Raw genomic sequence first — 22,729 nt, 5'->3', positions numbered from 1 at the left:
CAGGTAGGGGACTGGGTCTGGTTAGCAGCCCAGGCAGTGCCGGCCAGATCGTTAGCTAAGAAGAAGCTCGGACACAAGCAGCTAGGGCATTATCGAGTCGAGGCACAGATCAATCCAGTAGCCTTCCGGTTGACACTCCCGGAGGGTTCCAGAATGCATCCGGTCTTTCATAGATCAGTGCTCACACCCTACAAGGCACCCCACAGGTTTCAGGCGCCAGGGAAGGCACCGGACCACTCAGCAAGGCGCCCACGAAGGGGGGGTCACTGAGAGCAGAGCCACTCAACGAGGTCACAGAGATTTTAGACTCGAGATGGGGGAAGAGGGGGTTGAATATCTACTAGCCAGGGAAGGTACCCCGGCAAGCGACAACAGGTGGGTTCCTTACTATGCGGTGGAGGAGCACTACCTCAAAGACGAGTTTCATGCACTCTTCCCACACAGACCCATGCCGGCAGATTATTTCGATGAATATCTTTTCACACCCACACTCTCAGCCAGCACGTTCCAGGGGTTCTCATCAGCTGAGGAAATGGCGCCAGAGACTACCTCCCCAGAGGGATCAATCTCAGGGTTTGGCACAGACCGCTCTTATTGGTGGTACAATCAACCGGAGGTGGGGTAGAGCAGGGAACTGCCGGGAGGGCCCTTGCACGCAACGTCACACGAGGCAACAGGGGGAGAGACGGACATGGACGTGTTGGGGGAGGACCCTGGGTTCGAGCACACCTGCAGAGAAATGGAAGCAGAGGAGATCGACGTCGACGAGCCCGTCATGGCCTGGCAGGATCCAGCCGGCTGGCTGCACACCAGGGGGGATGAGCTGTATCCTGCACTCACCCCCACAACACTGGAGCACCCGGAACCCACACCAGAAGAGGGAGAGGGGGGGAAAGGGGGCTTCAAGGGGGGGATGGATGTCAGGGGCTCAGGAGCAGAAGCACAGGAAATGGAGAGCGAAGGGGAAGAATCTGAGGGCAGCATAGGAGAAGACTACAGTGGCCCGAGAGATTCCATGAGCCTCTCCAGCGAATCGGAAGATTCACAGAAGGGGGCGCCGATGGCCAGGGCAAGGGGGGTCCCAGGGGGGACGCGCCAGGAGCAAGGGGCCAGCGGGGACTCCCAGAGCAGCGGCTGGAGATCAGGACCAGCTTCCCCACCAGAGCGGAGTGGGGGGGAAGAATCCCAGGTATCAGGGCCAGCGTCTCCTCCAGGAGGGAGAGAAGATGAGTTAGGGCTGACCACGCCTCCATCGGGGAGCGAGGGAACGGTCAAAAGGAAGGTTGCCGACTGGGCGCGCCCGCCAAGTTCAAATGTACAGGCGAGCGGCACAGCAGGTAGCCCGGATAGGGAACCAGGTCCTAAAGCCCGCCGGAAGGTGGGGAGTGAATCCGGGGACTCAGCGTCAGAAGAGTCCAGAAAGGGTGAGACCCCAGCGGGCAGGAGGGCCCAGAGGAGGAAGGAGCTAAGGAAGAGGTGGAGCAAGGCTAGAGTCTTAAACTGGTGTGGAAGGGGAGGAGATTCAGACGGAGCTTCGGCGGTCTAGGGTTTAAGACGTAGAGCTGCGCGCTACGGCTTTGAAATGGAAACTAAACTTCAATAAAGACTTTTGTATATAACGACGATCTGGCGTTGGTCCTCTGTGAGCTGGGACCTTGGGGCAGCTCTGACAATACCCAACTTGAGTCTACAGTGCACCGTGAAGAAATGGACAGGATTCACCTAACCAGCCCCATTAGCACAAGCCCTACATAAAGACTTCCACTTGCTTTCGCACCCCTCTTCCCACAGCACCCTCAAAATTGGTTCTGGGGGTGTCAGGAGAACCCCCAGAGCAACCTGTGTGTGGTGAGGGGAGAAGGAATTTCATACTGCCTGGCAAGCTGGGATGCTTGCACAGGCAAAACAAATGGAAGAGCACAGTGTTGCATGTCATCCAGTATGTTTAGGATCGCCATTTACACATCAACAAAAAACAAGGACAAAAGTGATATACATATGCTAATTTATATATACACATGCAAATTTTAAAACAATTAGTATAATTTAAATAAATAAATATATCATCATCTGAGGGGATATTGTAATCAAGTGACCAGTGCCTACTCAGTTTGCTGTCCGGGTACTAAGGGCCACTGGCTGCTCCCTCTTCATTCCAGGAAGTGCACCATGGCAAGGGGAGGACCAATCTGGGCCCCATCCACGGATCAGAGAAGCAGCGGCTTCAAAGAGTTTGCTTCAGCTCCTTCCTGCTAGACAGAACTCTGCTCCCATTGTCAGTTGCCCTGAGACTGCAGAAGCCAGGGGGAGTGGAGAAAGATAATATCCCCCCCCAATCCACCCCCAGTCCATTGGCCAAAGGATAAGAAGGGCCACCAACTGCTATTCAAGCAAAAGAAGATCAGCCTGGTCCAAACAGAAGTGTCTGCGTATAGCTTAGCACTTAATTCTGGCCTTCCAAACCCAATTTCCCTTATCCTTCCATTCCACTTCCCATCTCTGCACACCCAGTGTCCTCCCAGTGCCTGTCTGGGCAGGGATGTGTCTTTCATTTTTATTGATGTGAGTTTGAGAGATGATACTTTTATGAAAGGTTGGATCAAAATAAATAAATATGGGCTCCTTAATGGTTCCTTATCTTCAAACCCAACTTGGATCAGACAGCCCTTTGCATAGAGAAGCGTCCTCTGTCAAGAAGAGTGCATGGCCATCCTGGAGTATTTTGACTTGCAGGGCTAACACTGCCACAATCTAATCTATCAACCAGACTTTACAACATCAGCTTTGTTTTGGCAAAATGAAAGTCTCAACTCTTAAGGAAATTAGCTTGCATTATTTAGTAAGTTCACACAAAATACAAAAATACATATAACAAAATACAAAAATACATATAACAGGTACAAAGCAATTGTGGCATCCAGTATCTAGCCATGTCTGTCTTGTGAAATGTTAACATAACATTGGTCTCCTATTTTTCAAACATCAAACTGTCTGCTCGACCAATCCAGACATTTTTTTAGTCCCACTGGTGCACGTGCTCCCCCGCCATTGCAATCAGCAAAACTTAAATGTGATTAAATGTGGCTAGATTCATGAGCTTAGCCAGGATTTATGTTGGGGGGGGGACACCCCCTTGTCATCATCCTCTGTCTGGCTCTGTCTAGCAGATTCAAAATGAAATGTCTCAACAACAGTTGTTTTAAATTACTTTCTTTTGACCCCAAGTGCTCAGAGAAATCTGTCAAAATCTTTTTACAATTTCTACTTTTAGTTAAGTATTTTTATTTATTTACTTGATTAGGGAAGCAGCTGCCCCCCTGGCTATGTCCATGGCTAGATAATGATGATGATGATTACAAATCTCTAAGAACTCAGAGACAAATGTGTCTATATACATTGAATTGGTAATGTGTTTTATTTTCTAACAGGTGAGAAAAATAGCCAGGGAAAGGTTCAGTCTTATTTTCATTGACTTTGCCATATAGACAATGTATTAAATTCTTGTCTACATTGTTGTGGCAATGATGAGGTATTAGGAGTTCCACATCTTCTTTTTCCAGGACACATCCTCTTTTTCATGGGTAGAGTCGTCATAGTGATCCATGGTTAAAAGTAGAAGTTGGCAAATGTGTCCTCTTTTTTGCTCTTCAAAATATGGCACTTGTCAATTGTCTGTATCTTCTTCATTATCTTTTCATTCAAACTGCACGCTCTACTTTGGCCAAACACTGGCTGCTGCATTCATGTTCTTTAGCCATCCATCCATCCATCCATCCATCCATCCATCCATCCATCCATCCTTCACTGTTTTTTTTTAAAAAATGAAATTCATGTTTTGCAAATGACTTCAAAAAGGGAAGCAGCTGAGTGCATCCGATAGAAAATGGAAAAAGGCATTGCAAGGTTAACCACCGTGATCCAAGGCTCAAATCCAAAAACCATTTCTTCCAGTCCATTGTCATACTCAGGGCGGCAGCCAAAAGCTGGTGGAATCCAAAGCTATGAATAAGAATGAAAGGAAAATAAATATAAATGTTAACATCCCCATGAGGTTATACAGGAAACAATATTAAGACTATTCATTCAAAATCAGACTCAAATTTCAGTTGTAGAATTTCACATTTTTTACTTTTGATTAAACTGATATGCTCATAGAATTCTGGTTGGCCTGTGCCAAGGACTTTTGCCTCAAAGTAACCTTGCCTAGCTTCCTCTCAATTTGCTTTTTAAAACTGGACCAATTTGGATCTGTTTACATGACCAAAGGAAAGAGGTGATCATTATTCAGTTTAGAGTGTTTGGCTCCAGGGTAAAATTTACCCCAGGGAGGATTCTTCAGAACAGTTTGCTTTACATTCTGTCTGTGCTGTGGAGCTAGTTTATGCAATACCAACTCTGAGGCCAGTTCTAGGTGACCTCGCTTTAGCCAGGAGTACAGCTAGGGGAAATTCGTAGATAAATGTCTCTAGGCCACATTTGGAAGCGACAGCTGCTAAGAGTCCGAAGAATGGACAATGCCCAAAGAATAGCACCAGTATCCTGAAGGAGATAGCCAAGGGCAAACTGAGGAGCTGCAAACCACAGCAAGGGATACTGGTGTGGACATAACCACACCAAACTCAGACCCAGACGCAGACCACTTCTCAAGAATTATCAGGCCAATCCCAAAACACTTTCTTCAGTAGGAAGCCTGAGGATCCATAATGCTTCTTCATAAATAATATGCTATAAATATGCTGCCATGATGATCAGTTTTTCCTTTTCCCTTTCAGCTTTCAGTTGTGTCTTTCTCCTTCATATAGCAATTTACACATTGATTCTGGAGTAAGCACTGGCACATGAGCTGATCTAATCTAGTGCTGGTATGAGACTAGCCATTCCCTAATGCTGGATCCTATAAACCAGGGTGGGAACCACTTTTGGCCATAGGGCAAATCCCAAAGTGACCCAACTCTGCAAGGCTGCTCACATATCAATTGCCTGACATCATATGATGCCAAGTGTGAGAAAGGTTAATCAGGGTAGGGCAGGTTAAGGTAAGTTCCCAACTGTTCCTCTGAAGCTGCTTGGAGATACTGAGTGGTCGTGGTCACTGCCAAAAGCAGCACAGCTTGCACTGAGCACCGTAAGTTGATTTCAGACTTCCTGCATTTTATTACCACTGATTAAAACCACATATTACATTAAAGCCCAGTTGAAAAAATTATATAAATCCAATGTATGTAATCAAGGAAAAGGCTTCCAAAAAATTCAATGGGACTTAATAACAAAGACTACGAAACTGAAATGTGACTTCTTCACTTACGTTTGGCACTGAAGTGAAATGTGTAACCTGTGCTTGAGCACATCACATCCCATTTCAATATGATTTATCGGTGAGTTAATCAATACATTTTTCAACAAAGCCTTCAGCTTCCACAGGGATTAAACTTTAAATAATTTGCTCGACCTTGTTTGATTGGTGTTTTCAAGGCAGTGGGAGGCAAGGTTAGCAATGCCTCAACTGGTCTCTGCAGCTGGGCTTTTGATAGCACTCGGTGACTAGGGTCACCTCTTTGATCATCTCTACAGATCAAAGGGCTGCTAAACTAGCTTTCGTTTGTTTCTAGTCAGTTGGCAAGACTGGAATAATTGCCATTATTTTTGCATAATAACTTACCGAAAGATTACATAGGAACAAAAATGCAGCAATATTCTTCAGGATGTTTCTTTTGTTGTTGACAGAAGAATTTTTGCTATACAGTGAGAAATCAGAGGTGGAGGGAGTAACTGGGGTGTTGCCTTGACTTTTGTCTTCATCTAGAGCATCACTTCCACTGCTCTCAGGCAGAATATTATTTCCATTAAACATGTATGGTGACTCTCCATTTTGAATGCCATCTATTCCATTATATATTTCTTTGTAAGAAGGTGCAGGTGAAAGAGTATTTCCATTGGACACAGTTAGTATACGAATTGTTTTAATGTCATCATTAACCTTTTCATGCTCACGATGTATGGATTCAATTATAAAGAGGTTCTGAATATATTTCTCAAATATAACAAGTATGGAAAAGGGCAGATTATACCATGTATATGCAGGGTGAGAATCAGCACAAATAATTGCAAGGATGGAACCCCAAGACAGAAGCCAGGATCCTGAGGCAGCTCCAACCAGTAAGTCTGCATCAAGTTTCCTAGCTGGGTTTTTGGAAACATCCAATGATTTTTCTTCAAGCCGGTAAATCAGAAGAGCGACTATCCCAGCTGCACACATCAAGGTCAGTACTGCAATACTATACAAATAAAACATAATAAGTGCTATTTCACTCTTTATTTTTGAACGCCCAATCTGAAACAAATAGACAACAACAATTGCTATTGTTGTGGTGAACACAATCAGTCCTAAAATGGCACCCAATGTTTTCCCTTGAAACTTGAATGTTATCTTGTGTTGCTGAAGGTGTTCAACTTTGCGTCCAATATTCTTCCATAGCACATAGAGCATTGTGGATGCCATAATGTGATACTCAATGTTGAAGGGGTACAGGTAATATATTCCTTGGGAAAATATGGAACAGAGGACTGTTGTGGTACAGTTACACTGTGGCTCGTGATCATCCAATTCTAAAAAGAAAGAGTGAGACCAAGACATGAGATGGCATCACATTATAAATATTAATTTTACCTAAACAAATGATACTAGGGATAATAGTTTCATTGATGCACAAGATACTGAGGTGGTGCTACAGAAACTCACTAAAGGACACAAACTACAAGACTTTAAAACAGAATTGGGGAGGGGCAGCCAATGTAGAGAAGAGAAATTAGGGGCTAGATGATCATAACAACAAGCAAAACTTGCAAAAGTCTATATTTTGTCCCCTTTCTATCATTCCTGGTCTTTAGATAATTAAAAAACAGGATAGCAAAAAAATTATCTTACCTATTGTTATGTTTCCAAATCCAAGAGTGATTAACCTTTCCTTGTGTTCATTAAGTTGATGCTTTGATTCTGTTAAAACACCATTTGTCCACAAAAGCAAATTTGTAAATACAGAATGGATCACTCCAAACCTAGAAAATAAATAAAGCAAATAAGTTATTGACAACAGTGTATAAAACATATCAGTGAAGTACGGTATTTTATTTTCCAGTATTTATTATTGGTGAACACATAAGGAACACTACAGTCTATGTGTTTCACCAATCTTTCCCTGTTTACATGATGTAACATAGAAAATAGTATGGCTTCAAATTATACCTCTCCACCTATTACAGATTTGCACATCACTAAAAGTTGCATATAGGTGGCCTGTGATAATTTAAATATCCTAGGGATATTTGACAGCAGGTTCTCATCAGCAAACTACAATTCCCAGGACTCATGAGAGCAGCTAGGACAATTAACTGGTATGAAGCTGAAATAACTTTGTAATATACAGTAACTCTCCAAGGAGAGAGGTTTTTTTTAGTCGTCTTTTAATTAAAAAACAACCTATGAAAGTTGGGAGATAGCTCTTGCCCCTAATCCTTGTTTACTGTGTCTCCAATCAAAGCATGCCATTCTTTACATCAGGCTTCCTCTAACTCGGCCCTCCAGATGTTCTGAGACTACAATCCCCATCATTCCTGACCACTGGTCCTGCTAGCTAGGGATCATGGGAGTTGTAGGACAAAAACATCTGGAGTGCCGAGTTTGAGGAAGCCTGCTCTACATGGTCCAGCTCCACCCACCTAACCAAAATTAAAATGTTATATAACCTGTTCAAGTCTTTGAGGACAGATGGAGCAGAAAATATACTAACTCACACTTCAGTACTAGTTTTCAGAGATGTCAGCATGCCTGCTCACAGATGGTAGTTAAAGGACAGGGTTCAGTATTATGCCAGAGAAATAAATATAGTGCTTTGCTGAGATAATAATAAGGGATTTTGGTGTTTCATAGGTGGGAAGGAATGCTTACTCTTATCATTGGTATGCTGGTGTTAAGAAGATTGCAAAAGGCCTGCCAGTTTCAACAACTATTCAGTAGAATACTGGTACACAAAAGCACGCCTATGATGCCGGATTGCACTATTAGGGTCTGAGATTCTGCCTTTCAACCTGAGCTGAAGTGCTGCTGTCTGAAAAGGTATCCTGTGAGCTTTGGAGAAGTGCTCAACAGTCTGAAATGCACCAGTCTTCCCCAGAACCTCATACAAATTGCAATTATTGGAAGGACAAATGGCCCCCATAATTTCCTGGGGAGAAGGAAATTACTACAACAGTTTCCATCTGTCACCAGAATTAGAGAACATTCTGACCCTTCATAGATTTGTAAATAGCACAGTTTTTAAAAGGGAAATTTAGAACTGCCCAGTGGTGTGTGACTATAATTTGTGCAGCAAGCACACACCGCTACAACCTATTTCTGTGTTTTCTTCCTAAGTGCTTGAACACTTTCTTGCTTACAGTGATACTCCATGGTATTTAGAAGTCCCCACAGAGTGGAGAACATCCTCAGAACTGGGAATCGACAGCACCAGTGCAGAAGAGTGTTGTAGTGAAGCTTCCTGCATGAGGCAGCATGAATTACAACAAAGCTTTATTTGGAGTAAGGGATGTTTTAAAAAAGAAAAAGAACAAGAGAAACAAACAGCAGAAACGTGATCACAGTGCAACAGAATCAAGGCAAGTTCTTCAGGGGACCAAGGGAGAGATGAAGCAGCAGCCTCTGTCTCCCATGGAAGGACCACTTCAGGAAACGAGAATGGACAACTGCTGGCATACAAATATTGGGTTTCTGGGGGTCCTTCCAACTGAGGATGCTGTAATTTTATTTTTAAAAAATCAAAACAGAGATGTAAACTATTATTTCCTAAACATTAATATAAACATTTTCAGTACCAGTAGTTTCTCACTGATATTTCCCAGGTTAAAAATATAAGGAAGATTATATTCATTTTACCTCTCCAACATTTTGAAGGATTGGATAATATCTTTTGCATGGGACCATAAGAAGTATACCTGAAAACATATATGAAAAAATAATTGGGTCATTTGGGAAAGTGGTACTATTTGCTATGAATAAATAAGATATGTCAGGGATGAACACCAAAGAAAAATGTGCAAGAGATCACAGGAATCCAGATTTACTTAGGTGTAAAGCAGCTCACTGCAGCTAACCCAATGACAGGACATTTTACTTAAGCCCTATGCAGATGAACTGCTCACACATTCTGTCAACACGTGAGTTGGGTCACATTATTCAGATTCTTTGCTATATAAAGACAATGTTTTGTATTAATTCAACTCCTCCTAGCCACTTCAAACAGACAGTACCAAACTGAGGGTTAAGTACAAGGATGCATACACCGGGTTCCCTCCTGAGTGTTCTAGTTATATATGCTGTATAACCAGATGTGTGCTCTGTAATTTATTTTGTTTGATCATTTTAAGGCTGAGAAAAACAAGCTACAAAAGACTGAGACTAAAGGGCCATGGGAAGCATTGCAGTTACAAAAGGGGTTTGGGGGAAGACTGGGAGCCTTTGTTTAGTTTAGCTGTTTCAGACCCAAACCAGTAATAGGAGTGTTATTCTCCTTGCTTCAGGTTCTTAGATCATGCCCTTCACTGTGATGTTGCAGTATTTGCAAGAGGTGTATTATGTGGCAATTATATATGGTTGTATCTCTCCCCCCTTCCTCTGTGCAGCTCTACAGTATATACGGAGGGGCTTAGGTTACCTCTCTGCTTCAAGGTTGACTGCATACAGAAGGAAAGGATATTTGTGTTGTTCTCCACAAACTGCATATACAGAAGGGCAAGAAACAAACTGGCTCTCTGTCTGAAGCAGGAGACCATTACTCCACTCTATTTGCTGGGAAATCTGGCCAGTTGCCATTTTCTGCTTCCTTGCTAAATATTACTTTGTCAAATTAAAGGTTTCTCCGTGTGTAAAACGTTTTGAATCCAAATGTACTAGTCACTGTCAAGCTAGCAAGTGCCTAGAAGCAGAAAAATATAGTAAATGACTTTCCACCATAAAATTCATTTTAAAAATTTCCCTGACAGGCTAGTATTTCACAGCTGTCTTTGTGCTGTTTGAAAGGGACTTATGTCCTTTGAAGGAAGAGAAGATTAGAAGGGCCAGTCAACTGAGCCAATGAGACAATGTCTTAGGCAGCGGTGGCAAAATAGTTATTAAATTGTCCCCCATTTAGAAAGAAGATTAATGCAGCATAATTACTTGGCTTTAATTAAAGAGATTTATAACAGTTTTCATCCAAGGCAACATTTGAGACATAGCTAACATTCAGCGTGTATGTTTAATCCATTATTGCATTTTTATGTGTACATTTGTAAGTGCGGGAGATTTGTGTTTACGTACCTACCCGACACTGTATAATGTTGATTCGCTTGCACAAGAGGCATTGATAACGAAACATATTCTGTTTAAATGGCAGCCCCGTGAACCTGAGAGCATGTTGCATTCATCACGTTCAAAAGTAACCCTGTTTAAGCCAGATTCTGATGGCGGATAATTCTGAAACCTCCCTAGAATCAAACAGAGGGAACTGGAGGGAATCGTGGTCAAACAAACAAGGACTCAGGAGCTTCCAGCTTTCTCTGCCTATCTCTTCATAATTCTTAATAGTTCTAGCCTGGCTTTTGCTATTTGTCACATGGTGAATATTGAACAAGACTTAAAGATAGTGGGGTTTTTTGCTTTGCTTTGGGATTGTGCTGCACTATCTGAAAAACACAAGCACACAGATAGGAATAATCAAAAACCAATGGTTTTACCTGCAGCAGTGTATGTACTGCATGTGTGGCAGGAAAAATACCTTCCGTGACTGATAAGCAATCTGAATATCCAACAAAGTATCCAATTTTGAAAGAGTCCATAATTAAAGTAATCGCTGCAAACAAAGTAATTGCACCTGAAAGAAAATTAAAAATATTATAAAATGTCATTATGAGGGCAACATATTTATATGCTACAGATAACAAATAAGAAGAAAAACACCAATAGGAAAATTAATGTGAAGATAGTGAAAATGTAAAGAAATAAACCTCTCACGCCTGTGGACCCTGTGTTTTTAACATTTTATGACGTGGTTTTATTGTATGGTTTTTTGTTTTTATTGCTATAAACTGCTTTGATTTCTTAATGCTACAGCAGTATACAATTTTTTTAAAAAATAAATAAGTAAACTCTCTTTCCTGCTGCCTCATTAAACTCTGAACCATTAATGGGCAGTGGCACTGCAGGTAGTAAGCGGCTTTAATTCTGTTATTGTTATTTAGAGCAGCATTTCTTAACCTGTGCAGGTAGGTTGTGGTTGCTTATGTGCAGGCAACTCCCCCTTTGCACGGGGGTTGCATTCCAAGGCACTGCACACCTTGGGGTGTGGTTAAGCCTGCCCCCTTCCGCTTCCCCCCTGCCCCACCCTGCCCCCCATTCCACCCCCTTCCGGGCCCCAAAACCTGTGTGCTTTTATGGTCACATGCATGCCAAACACCTGCAAATTGCCTTTAAATTCAAAATAATTATTCCTTGCAATCGTCAACTGGTATGACAAATACCCCTTACAACTTTTGTTTTGTTGGCTTATTTTAATATTGTATTAGCACTAGCATTCAAACATTGGAAAGGCTCAAACTTTCTAGTTTAGCACTTGGGAACTTCTCTCTGGCAGCTGGTGGGAGATCCAGTCACCATTTGCCACAAGGTGCTCATTGGTGTTAGGTAAATGTTTGCTTGGATGCATCAAGCAATGATTATAAAATAGGCAAACTTGCCATTGAAACTGGGAAAGTACTAAGGTCCAAAATTAATGTGATAATAAATCAATGGGTCACCATATTATGTAAATTAGGACTTGTGGGCCACCATGCAGGGGAAAAGAAGTTAGGAACTGCTGGTTTATTACTCTGAGCCGTCTTTCCCATAGGGCTTAGTGGTGCGTTGCGCCAGGGTGCCGGCCTCTCAGGGGTGCCCCAGCAAGTGGGGTAGCTGCACAGCTTTGCCAGTGGCCTCCCCTTTCTCTGCATGCCTGCCAGCTGTGCCCCGCCAACCATATGGCTGGTGGGCGCACAGCTTCCCTCCCAAGCCTCTGCAGGGATCACTCTCCTCCCGAGGAGGCTTGGGAGGGAAGCTGCGCTCTCCTCCCGTGGAGGCTTGGGAGGGACACAACTTCACTCCCAAGCCTCTGTGGGGATCACTCTCCCGCAGCAGCATGGGGGAGAGTTGTACCCCCCTCCCCCATGGCTGACAGTGCGCAGCCACCCCAACACTATCCTTGGAAAATAGGGGGCGCTGGGCGGATATTTGCACCCCAGCGCCACATCTACTAAAGACAGCCCTGATTACTGTACTCTATTTTTTAAAACTTATCAATCGCTCCAGTCTCTTAGGATCAGGAGAGCTAGAAATTGAAGTAAACCAAATTTAAATCTACAACTCATTTTCATAAGATTAACATAATTACCCAGGAGTAAACGTATGATGGATTACAAATTGAGGACAAATTAAGCCAGAAGTCCTTTAGCAAATAGAGCTTCTTTGTTGGCTACCACCCACAATCCTGTGCAGTTACCTGGATGTTAGTCGCAATAAACACAGTGAAATTTACTATCAGTAAGCATGCATTGTAAACATATTAATCAGGACTTGTACTTGCACTGGGGGATTTTAGGATATGGGGAAAGACTTGCTGTACACCTCTGTACCACCAGCAAAACTCTGCTGATGGAGAGACCAAAACAGGGGTGAGAAACAAACAAACAAACAAACACCACATCCTATATGCCTCCCAATAGTGATTTTGCCTTTGATACAACATTATGCCAATTTAAGAGGTGGCAGAAACAAAAAACCACCCATTGACTTCAATGGAGGTAAAGGTCCAGTCTTGGCCGACTCTGGGGTTGCAGCGCTCATCTCGTTTTATTGGCCAAGGGAGCTGGCGTTTGTCTGCAGACAGCTTCCGGGTCATGTGGCCAGCAGGACTAAACCGCTTCTGGCGAACCAGAGCAGGCGCACGGAAACGCCGTTTACCTCCCCACCGGGAGCCCTACCCCCCACCAAAAAACCAGTTCCCCACTTCTCATCTTCCCTGCATATTTCCATCACAATAGATCAGACAAACTCTGTACTCAACCACAGTACTCCAACAGCAACATAGTGTATTATGTATTTATTTATTTAATTTCATAAAATTTCTACACTGCTTGATTGAGGGTGTTTTACAAAGCAGCTTAAAGGTAAAGGTAAAGGTACCCCTGCCCGTACGGGCCAGTCTTGACAGACTCTGGGGTTGTGCGCCCATCTCACTTAAGAGGCCAGGGGCCAGCGCTGTCCGGAGACACTTCCGGGTCACGTGGCCAGCGTGACATCGCTGCTCTGGCGAGCCAGAGCCGCACACAGAAACGCCGTTTACCTTCCTGCTGGTAAGCGGTCCCTATTTATCTACTTGCACCCGGAGGTGCTTTCGAACTGCTAGGTTGGCAGGCGCTGGGACCGAGCAACGGGAGCGCACCCCGCCGCGGGGATTTGAACCGCCGACCTTTCGATCGGCAAGCCCTAGGCGCTGAGGCTTTTACCCACAGCTCCACCCACGTCCCTACAAAGCAGCTTACAAAAGGATAAATCAAGAAAATCAAGAACAAAATTACAAGAGCATTTAAAAGCATGCAAAGGTTTGAATACCAAAACAGATTAAAATTACCAAAATACTAAAATTACTAAAACAAATTAAAATATTAAGCACCAGCAGGGAGACATGTAGTTTTAAAAGGAACACTGAACAAATACAGGAAGGGCAGATTGCTAACACTTGTCATCGCCAAAAAGTTCTTATAGGCGCTAGGTCTCAAGACTCCAAACATAAATTTCCAACAGCAACCCCCACCCCGCTCTTAGAACTTGAAAACAAAGACAAAGTAGCCCTCCAGCTAATTGCTGTGAAAATCCCACAATCCACACCATATTGTAAACTGCTCTGTGATCCTCAGATGAAAGGTGGTATAGACATTTAATAAATGATAGGAAGATAATAATATATTCCTTGGCTAAACACTCCTTCAATCTTAACAGCTAGAACCAGTGTCCGCCTTTGTCACACATTCACTGCTGACACTTTAGGAGTGGGGATTAGTTAAATTTACAGCCAATCCGTGCTCCCTGAACATCAAACAGAGGATTGGCTTGAATAGGTGCAAAGGAATGCCACATCCTGTGTTCACCTCCAGCCAGAACATCCAGAAGCAGAGTTCCCCTTTCTACTCAACAGACACATTTGGCACCCCTTACCTTGACCTCCTGGGACGCAGGTGGCGCTGTGGGTTAAAGCCTCAGCGCCTAGGACTTGCCGATCGAAAGGTCGGCGGTTTGAATCCCTGCGGCGGGGTGCGCTCCCGCTGCTCGGTCCCAGCGCCTGCCAACCTAGCAGTTCGAAAGCACCTCCGGGTGCAAGTAGATAAATAGGGACCGCTTACCAGCGGGAAGGTAAACGGCGTTTCCGTGTGCGGCTCTGGCTCGCCAGAGCAGCGATGTCACGCTGGCCACGTGACCCGGAAGTGTCTCCGGACAGCGCTGGCCCCTGGCCTCCTGAGTGAGATGGGCGCACAACCCCAGAGTCTGTCAAGACTGGCCCCTACGGGCAGGGGTACCTTTACTTTACCTTTTTACCTTGACCTCCGGGGTTGGGGAGTGAAAAAATTATTTCTACTCCCATCCAGCAGAGGTCAAGGTAAATAAGAAGGGTGGCTTTTGGATCTCAGTGAAGTGGGACCAAGATATTTCACTCCATCTCTACTCCTGAAATCATGGAGCTAAATGTATGGCTCAAGGAAAGAATATGGGCCGACTTGCCCTAGAGCTCAAGGCAATCCTGCCCCTGCAATCTCTGGGGCTGGTCATCCTGCTCACTCTTCCTCCACACCAAATCTACTGAGGAGGATCAGACTGCATTTGGAAGATATGAGCCGAACTCAGTCTTGGAGCTAGAGATTGTGAGGCTTGATCTCAGCTGGTTTCTCCTCAGCTATCCAAATTCCCTGGCTTGGCCAGCCATTGGCTAGGGGAGAGGGGGCTAGCCCAAACTGCTGCCACTATTTTTCTGCAAGGACAGGGGGTCTCTAACAATGGGGACTCTTTCTTCTCCCTGCATTAGGATAACAATCCATTTTATTATTTATTTACCACCTTTCCTCCAAGGAACTCAAGGCGCTGTGTCCCCCCCCCCCACTTTTGTCCCTGCAGCTCTGTGAGGCAGGTGAGGGGGCTCAGCATCACCCCAGCAAACAACATAACCATGTGGGGATTTGAACCTGGGTCTCCCCAATCCTAGTTAAACCCTCTGCTCACTTACACCCCATGGGCTACACACTCGCTGAATGGGAAAAGATGCCTACGGCTTAGAATAGTTGTATTTTTCTGGGGACTATAAACACATGGCTGTACCATTTTGGGAACCCAGCACTATACTGGTAGCAACTGCAGTAAGAAATTTCAAAAAGGCATATATTTTGAAGCAGGAATAACTTCCCCATATCACCTTTTGATTTTCAGCCATTAGTTTACAGCTTCTTTGTGTATGAGTCAATGCCTTAGAAGAAATTAGGACTTGCTTATGTAAGTATTATCCCTAGCACGCATCTGTGCATCGCCAGAAACCTGTCATTCCATGCTAAAGGAAGAAATACTGTTAAGTAAAACTTGTTTGGCCTGCTCAACTTCCTGCACTTGTACCTCTCCAGCCCCCCCCCCCCCGCGCCCTCCCCAGGCTAATAGCAGCTTCCGAGTAATTTACAGCATGGCAAAGGGCATAGGAGGAAAGGGTTAAACCCCCTTCCCCAGTGCTGATCTTCAAAAGAGACCCAAGGAGCAACTGACTGTCATGGAAGATCCTAATTATGGTTTGCCCCCCAGATATTTATTTCTGCTGGCTCATTCTATTACATTTTACAACGCAGCAAGAATAACCTTCCTCAGAACGCCTTTGCTTTCTTTCTGCTACGTTTTGCAATGGGTTTCCTTATTTCACTTTTATAACTCTCAGAAGTTTTTGAAAGATAAAGTGGGTGCTTCCTGGGGTTAAGGACATGGGCTACACAGTCCTAACCTCACTTTCCTGGTAGTAAGCCCCCCTGAATTCAATAGGACGTATATTTGAGTAGACATAAGATAGGACTGTGCTGTTTCATCCTGACCTAAACACATTTACTCAACAATAAATATGATTCAAGCTCTCATGGAGAAAGAGAAATACTTTTAAAAACATGTTGACAAATTGAACTGGATGGGCCTTCCTGTGATCAAGGCAGATAGCAGCAACCTGTATGTCTTTTTAGGCACTTATGTGCCTGTTGTTGTTGTTTAGTCGTTTAGTCGTGTCCGCCTCTTCGTGACCCCCTGGACCAGAGCACGCCAGGCCCTCCTGTCTTCCACTGCCTCCCGCAGTTTGGTCAAACTCATGCTGGTAGCTTCAAGAACACTATCCAACCATCTCACCCTCTGTCGTCCCCTTCTCCTTGTGCCCTCCATCTTTCCCAACATCAGGGTCTTTTCCAGGGAGTCTTCTGTTCTCATGAGGTGACCAAAGTATTGGAGCCTCAGCTTCAGGACCTGTCCTTCCAGTGAGCACTCAGGGCTGATTTCCTTCAGAATGGAGAGGATTGATCTTCTTGCAGTCCATGGGACTCTCAAGAGTCTCCTCCAGCACCATAATTCAAAAGCATCAATTCTTCAGCGATCAGCCTTCTTTATGGTCCAGCTCTCACTTCCATACATCACTACTGGGAAAACCATAGCTTTAACTATACGGACCTTTGTTGGCAAGGTGGTGTCTCTACTTTTTAAGATGCTGTCTAGTTCTGCAAAATTCCTATCTTTCCAACATCCTGACCTAATAATTTAACATCTGCAATATATATCACATATATATCATGTGTCTGTGTGTGTGTGTGTAATTTACTTACTGTATATATACTGTATATAGTTCCTTACAGTAAGTAAATCAGTACAAATATTTGCTATACAAATTAGCAAACACAGGACATAATAACCATTGGTATCGGTGTAGCTTACTTATCATGCATAGACTGGACTGCAAATGTGATATATTCTCAAATGCTCTTTCCAAGCCTGTGTTTTTTCCAGTTTAAAGCAATCCTAATATGACTGGAACATAGAATATTCTGCTGGGGTTGCGGCGCTCATCTCGCTTTATTGGCCGAGGGAGCTTCCGGGTCATGTGGCCAGCATGACTAAGCTGCTTCTGGCAAACCAGAGCAGCGCACGGAAACGCTGTTTACCTTCCTGCCGGAGCAGTACCTATTTATCTACTTGCACTTCAATGTGCTTTCGAACTGCTAGGTTGGCAGGAGCAGGGACCGAGCAACGGGAGCTCACCCCATCACAGTGATTCAAACCACCAACCTTCTGATCGGCAAGTCCTAGGCTCTGTGGTTTAACCCACAGCGCCACCCGCGTCCCGTCCTGTGCATACCTACTGCATAATTACTGATTTACTTTGAGTTGATGCTGAACTCAATGTTAACTTCGTTAGAACTAGGCTGCAAGAGTACAGTTCTATGCATACATTTGTGGAATAAGGCTGCAGTCCTAGCCATACCTACTTGAAAGTAAATACTGTTTAAATCAGTGGTGCTGACTCATGTTCCGCTGGATATGATGGGCTGCATATCTAGTTCAGAATAAACATGCACACGATGAAACTGTGGGCAGATTATAATGGTGCAATTGCACCAAGATCAATGCATGCAAGGACTCTTGAGTTTTCTTTATTTTCTTAGCTCTCCTAGAAGAAATGTTATGAAGGAAAGTGTTCATTCACCTTTCAGTGGTTTTTAGCCAATGAGTGACATGAAGTATTTGATTGATGACTGATTTGTTTCTACATTGGGTTACAGGTATCCTGCCCTGAGCTTTATCTCACCCTCCACCCTCCACCCTCTGGTCTGGTGGTGCTGTTGCAAAATGCCAGATCAGTCCGCAGTAAGACTATGCGCATCCACGACTTGACTGCAGTAAGACTATGCGCATCCACGACTTGACTGCAGATGAATGGGCTGATCTGGCCTGCTTAACAGAGACTTGGGGGAGTGACCTCCCTCACTGTGCCCAACTGGTTCCCAGTACTGCACCAGCCTAGAATGGGGGAGTGGGGTTTTCAGGGGGGTGTTGCTGTTGTCCATAAGAGCAGGAAACTTTTAACACTGGGATGGACTTAAGAGGGTCTGCACATGACCCCAGTCAAAATATATCATTTGCCCGACAACAAATGTTGGAAATGTAAAGAAACTGAAGGTACATTCTTTCACCTTTGGTGGACGTGCCCAAGGATTAAGGCTTTCTGGGAGATGATCTATAATGAATTGAAGAAGGTACTTAAGTACACTTTCCCCAAGAAACCAGAGGCCTTCCTCCTGGGCATAGTCGGCCAATTGGTGTCAAAGAAGGATAGAACTTTTTTTATATATGCCACAGCAGCAGCAAGAATACTCATCGCAAAGCATTGGAAGACACAAGACCTACCCACTCTGGAAGAATGGCAGATGCAAGTAATGGACTATATGGAAATGGCGGAAATTACTGGCAGAATCCGAGACCAGGGAGAAGAGTTGGTGGAAGAAGATTGGAGGAAATTTAAAATTTATTTACCGAAACATTATAAAATTTTTGAATGTTAATGGCATTGAAATGAACTGAAGGGGTTCTAGCAACAAGGTAAAAAATAAGATTGGATTGATAATAGATAAACTAAATTGGATATGAATTTGCTGAACTAATTTTTAAAAGGGATACAAAAAAGGGAGATGTGAGGAAGTCAGGAAAATAAGTGAATCAAAGATGAGGAATTAAAAAGAGGGATTTTTGTGTGTGTTTTTTCAATGTGCTTTTTCTTTTGTTTTTTGGTTTTTTCTTTTTTCTTTTTTTCTAAGTTAAATTTTTGTACTTTTTGTATTCTATAACTTTATATTCTTGTGTGTTTTTTCCTTTTTCTGTTTGTTGTTATTCTTAAAACTTAATAAAATATCATTAAAAAAAAATTAAGAGGGTCTGCACCTGGTGTTGAGCCAGAGAGACAGATTGGGGAAGCTGTTGATCTACTGACCACCCTGTCGCCCAGCAGAATCCTTGACCAGGCTGGATGAAGTAGTCTCTGGGGTACTGATGGAGGATGTCATGATGATAGTTCTGGGTGTTATTTGCACCCAAACCACCCCCACGGTAACTTCCTACATCATTCTCCTCCCACACTTTGCAACAACTAAGCACCCTTTTCACTAAGCCCAGTTATGAAGCCACCATCCTCTCCTGTTCTGCAGAACCTTTCTTGACCCTGCTTTCATCTTCACCCCATTTCCAAGCCTCCCACTCCCTCCTTTCATGCAACCACCTTTGTTCCCACATTGTCACCACCACCCTTTCCCTTTCCTCCTCTCTCTCTCTTAACTCTCCCTTAGAGATTGCCCTTATTTCCATGCCTTCTCCTCTCTCTTATTCTGCAGCCCCTTTGTGCACACACTCCATGATGATATACAGTACAGTATCTTTAGGATTAATAGGGGCACTCACAAAATTTTCACTGTGGGTGCCCCGCTGGGTGACCCAACATGGCACTTGCATGACGTCACACGGCGAGCCGAGGCCTGATCGGGCCCATGCCCCCTTCAAAAGGCCCGACAGGCCTTTCAGAGGGCCCAACAGGACTCGTCATAGTCACGGGAGGGTCCAACGGGCCCATTGTGCCATATGACATCATGTGCATGCTGTGCAGCACTGTGTGACATCATGTGTGTGATGCGCCAGGCAGCCACAATGTGGGGTGGAACCTGGCGTGCCTGTGTCAGCATGTTTAGTTAGAGAAGGTTAAGTTCAGTTGGAAAGTTGTACTTATGTGGGTGTTTGCTCGTTAATAAAATATATATTTAAAATTGCTACACTGAATCTGGAACTCCATGTTGAAGACCATGGGATCAGGAATGAAACACATTGTGTGAAGGTAAAAGGTAAAGGGACCCCTGACCATTAGGTCTAGTCATGACTCTGGGGTTACAGCACTCATCTCGCTTTATTGGCCGAGGAAGCTGGCGTACAGCTTCCGGGTCATGTGGCCAGCATGACTAAGCCACTTCTGGCGAACCAGAGCAGCGCATGGAAATGCCGTTTACCTTCCCGCCAAAGCTGTACCTATTTATCTACTGGCACTTTTGTGCTTTCAAACTGCTAGGTTGGCAGGAGCAGGGACTGAGCAACGGGAGCTCACCCCATCACGGGGATTTGAACTGCCGACCTTCTGATAGGCAAGCCCTAGGCTCTGTGGTTTAACCCACAGTGCCACCATGCGGAGACAGCTGAAAAGAAGAAGGGTGTTTGAGGACAGCAAGAAGGGAGAAACACTGAAAAAGCTGGCTGTTTTAAACAAAAACAGAAGTTTAATTAAAGCAGAGGTGGAGAGACACCGAGAGGAAAATGACAGCTATAAACAACAGCAGATGTTTGAGTAAAGCAGGGATGGAGTAATACTGTTCACTGCGTACTTCACAGTTGGAGTATAGTTGTTGTGCGATCTGTTGTTGTGTTGGGAGTTTTTCTAAGGAAATGTCATAGTGGGGGGAAAGGTAAATTGATGGTAGTAGCAATTTGCAGGGAGGGGTGATTAGTTGTTTTCCCACCCATGGGAGGATCTGTGGGTTCTGGTGTGCTTGTGTCAGGAATACTGCTGGTATAAACACTTAAATGGGATTTTGTTGTTGTTGTTCAAAATGCTCAAGGCAGCATACATGTTCTCTCCCCCCCCCCTTTCCATTTTATCCTCACAACAAGCCTGTGAGTAGGTTAGGTTAAGGGACAGGGACCCGACCAAGGGCACAACATGAGTTTCAAGGCTGAGCGGGGATTTCAAATCTCTTTTTGCTCAAAAAGGAAAAATAAGGGGGATAGTACTTATTATGAGGTACTAATAAATAACCACAACAAATCATAGATTCACAGAGTTGGAAGGTACCCCAAGGGTCATCTAGTCCAACCCCCTGAAATGCAGGAATCTCAGCTAAAGCTTCCAAGACAGATGACCATCCAACCAAACATCCAAATGACTACACTGCATGATTTTTAACTAATTAAAATTTGAATTTTCCCAAGCATGATCATCTGAGCAAAATTGTTGTAAATCTTAAATCACTTTTAGTCCCCTCCATTTGAAACACCACGCCTGGTCTTGCTCTGAATGTAGTATTTCCAGCTTACCTTCAACAGCTGAAAAACCTACAGTAACGTGACTCATTTGTAACTCATGAAAGTTGTTCTTTGTACGGTTTAGGGTTGGCATTGGAGGACAGCAGGGCTATTGTGCCCCTAACAGCTATGTGGCAGCCTGCAGGCAGGTATTAAGTACGGATGCCGCCTGCACACCATGACTTTAAAGAACATTTGCAACATACGGTAATTCCCCCCTCAAAGAGTTCTGGGCGCTGTAGTTTATCCCTCACAGAGTTACAATTCCGAGCAACCTTTAGCAAACTACATTGTCCAGAATTCTTGGGGGGGGGGAATGTGCTTCTTATGTGCTTTAAAGGCATATAGAGTAAGCCTTTTGTAGTATGAAACGACAATTAGAGGGAAAGCTTCACCTGTTGAAACTCTCTATTGCATGTTTTATTACTTGTGTGCGATCCCTGATTTATTTCGGGGCACTCCACCCCACCCACCCCCGTTTGCAAAACAAGTTACGAGTTTGCATGTGACATAAAGCGCCTGCAAATAGCATCCCTTTCCGCGCTGCCGCAGAGCAGCCGGCCGGCCGGCCTGCCCGCAGTACGTGGGGCAGAGAGAATCCTGTTGGCACCTTTGGCTAGAAGGCGGCGAAGTCCCGTTTTAAAGTCCCGCAGACTTCAACGGAAAGAGCGCGCGGTGCATTCTCGGCGAACTCCGGAGCGCGCAAACGCCGCGGCCAAGAGCGGGACGGGCAAGCAGCGGTTGCGCGCGGGCTGCCCGAACCTCCTCGGAGTGGAGAGGGAGCCTCCTCCCTCGGGCCGGCGCCCCCCCGCCCCCCGCCCCGCTGGGGCGCCCCACTCACACTTGAGCCAGCGCGCCCCGGCGTGCGTGTCCTTGTCCTGGATGAGCCTCCTGTGCGCGTAGCGGCGGCAGATGTACCAGGCCATCCAGAGGATCTGCAGCAGCATGAGGGTGATGAGGTAGGAGAGGACGGCGCTCTGCGAGAAGCCCTTGGCGTGCACGGCCCACGCGAACATCAGCAGCAGCCCCGCCAGGAAGAGGTGCAAGCCGTACTGGCTGCTCAGGATCTCGGCGTTCTTCTCCGGCGTCCTGCGCAGCAGAGCCAGGCGGCCGCCGCCTCGGGTCCCCCGGCGGGGCGAGGGGGGCGGAGGGCCCTCGGCCGCCGCCACCTGCTCCAGCTCCCAGCCGCCCTCCGCGCCGCCGCTCTTCTTGCCCCTCGCGGGGGACCCTCCGAGGCTGCCCTCCCGCCCTTCGACGGCCATGGCTGCGGGGCTGAGGCGGAGGCCGGGCTCGGGTCGCTGAGGGACTGCCGCGCCACTAGGAATGGCCGGCGGAGTTTGGCCCCCTTCCTCGCTCTCGACGGACCAGCCGCCCCTCTTGCCCCGGCGCGCCTGGAGAGACCCTCCGCTTCTTTCCCTCAAGGCAGCCGGCTCCGCTCCTCTCTTCACCTGCGTCCCGCTCTGGCGCCTGAGGAGCCTTTATGGCTCGGCGGGGCCG

At 45.3% G+C, this 22,729-nt stretch overlaps 1 protein-coding gene across 1 annotated transcript; it reads right to left on the bottom strand.

Moving 5' to 3' along the window:
• Window positions 1–3,828: 3,828 nt before the first annotated feature.
• Window positions 3,829–22,393, bottom strand: OTOP1 (otopetrin 1; the record flags this gene model as incomplete). Its single annotated transcript, XM_083698339.1, has 6 exons — window positions 22,074–22,393; window positions 10,768–10,904; window positions 8,930–8,988; window positions 6,926–7,056; window positions 5,660–6,606; window positions 3,829–3,999 (listed from the first exon to the last, which is right to left on the bottom strand). The coding sequence occupies exons 1-6, from the start codon at window positions 22,246–22,248 to the stop codon at window positions 3,829–3,831; spliced, it is 1,620 nt and encodes a 539-aa protein (XP_083554465.1). The 5' UTR covers window positions 22,249–22,393.
• Between the last annotated feature and the right edge of the window lie 336 nt (window positions 22,394–22,729).

Source organism: Podarcis gaigeae (genome assembly GCF_964106915.1).
Source record: "Podarcis gaigeae genome assembly, chromosome: 9".
In the NCBI taxonomy this organism is placed as follows: domain Eukaryota; kingdom Metazoa; phylum Chordata; class Lepidosauria; order Squamata; family Lacertidae; genus Podarcis; species Podarcis gaigeae.
Note: the sequence above shows the minus strand (reverse complement) of the source record. Positions and strands in the feature narration are given on the sequence as shown.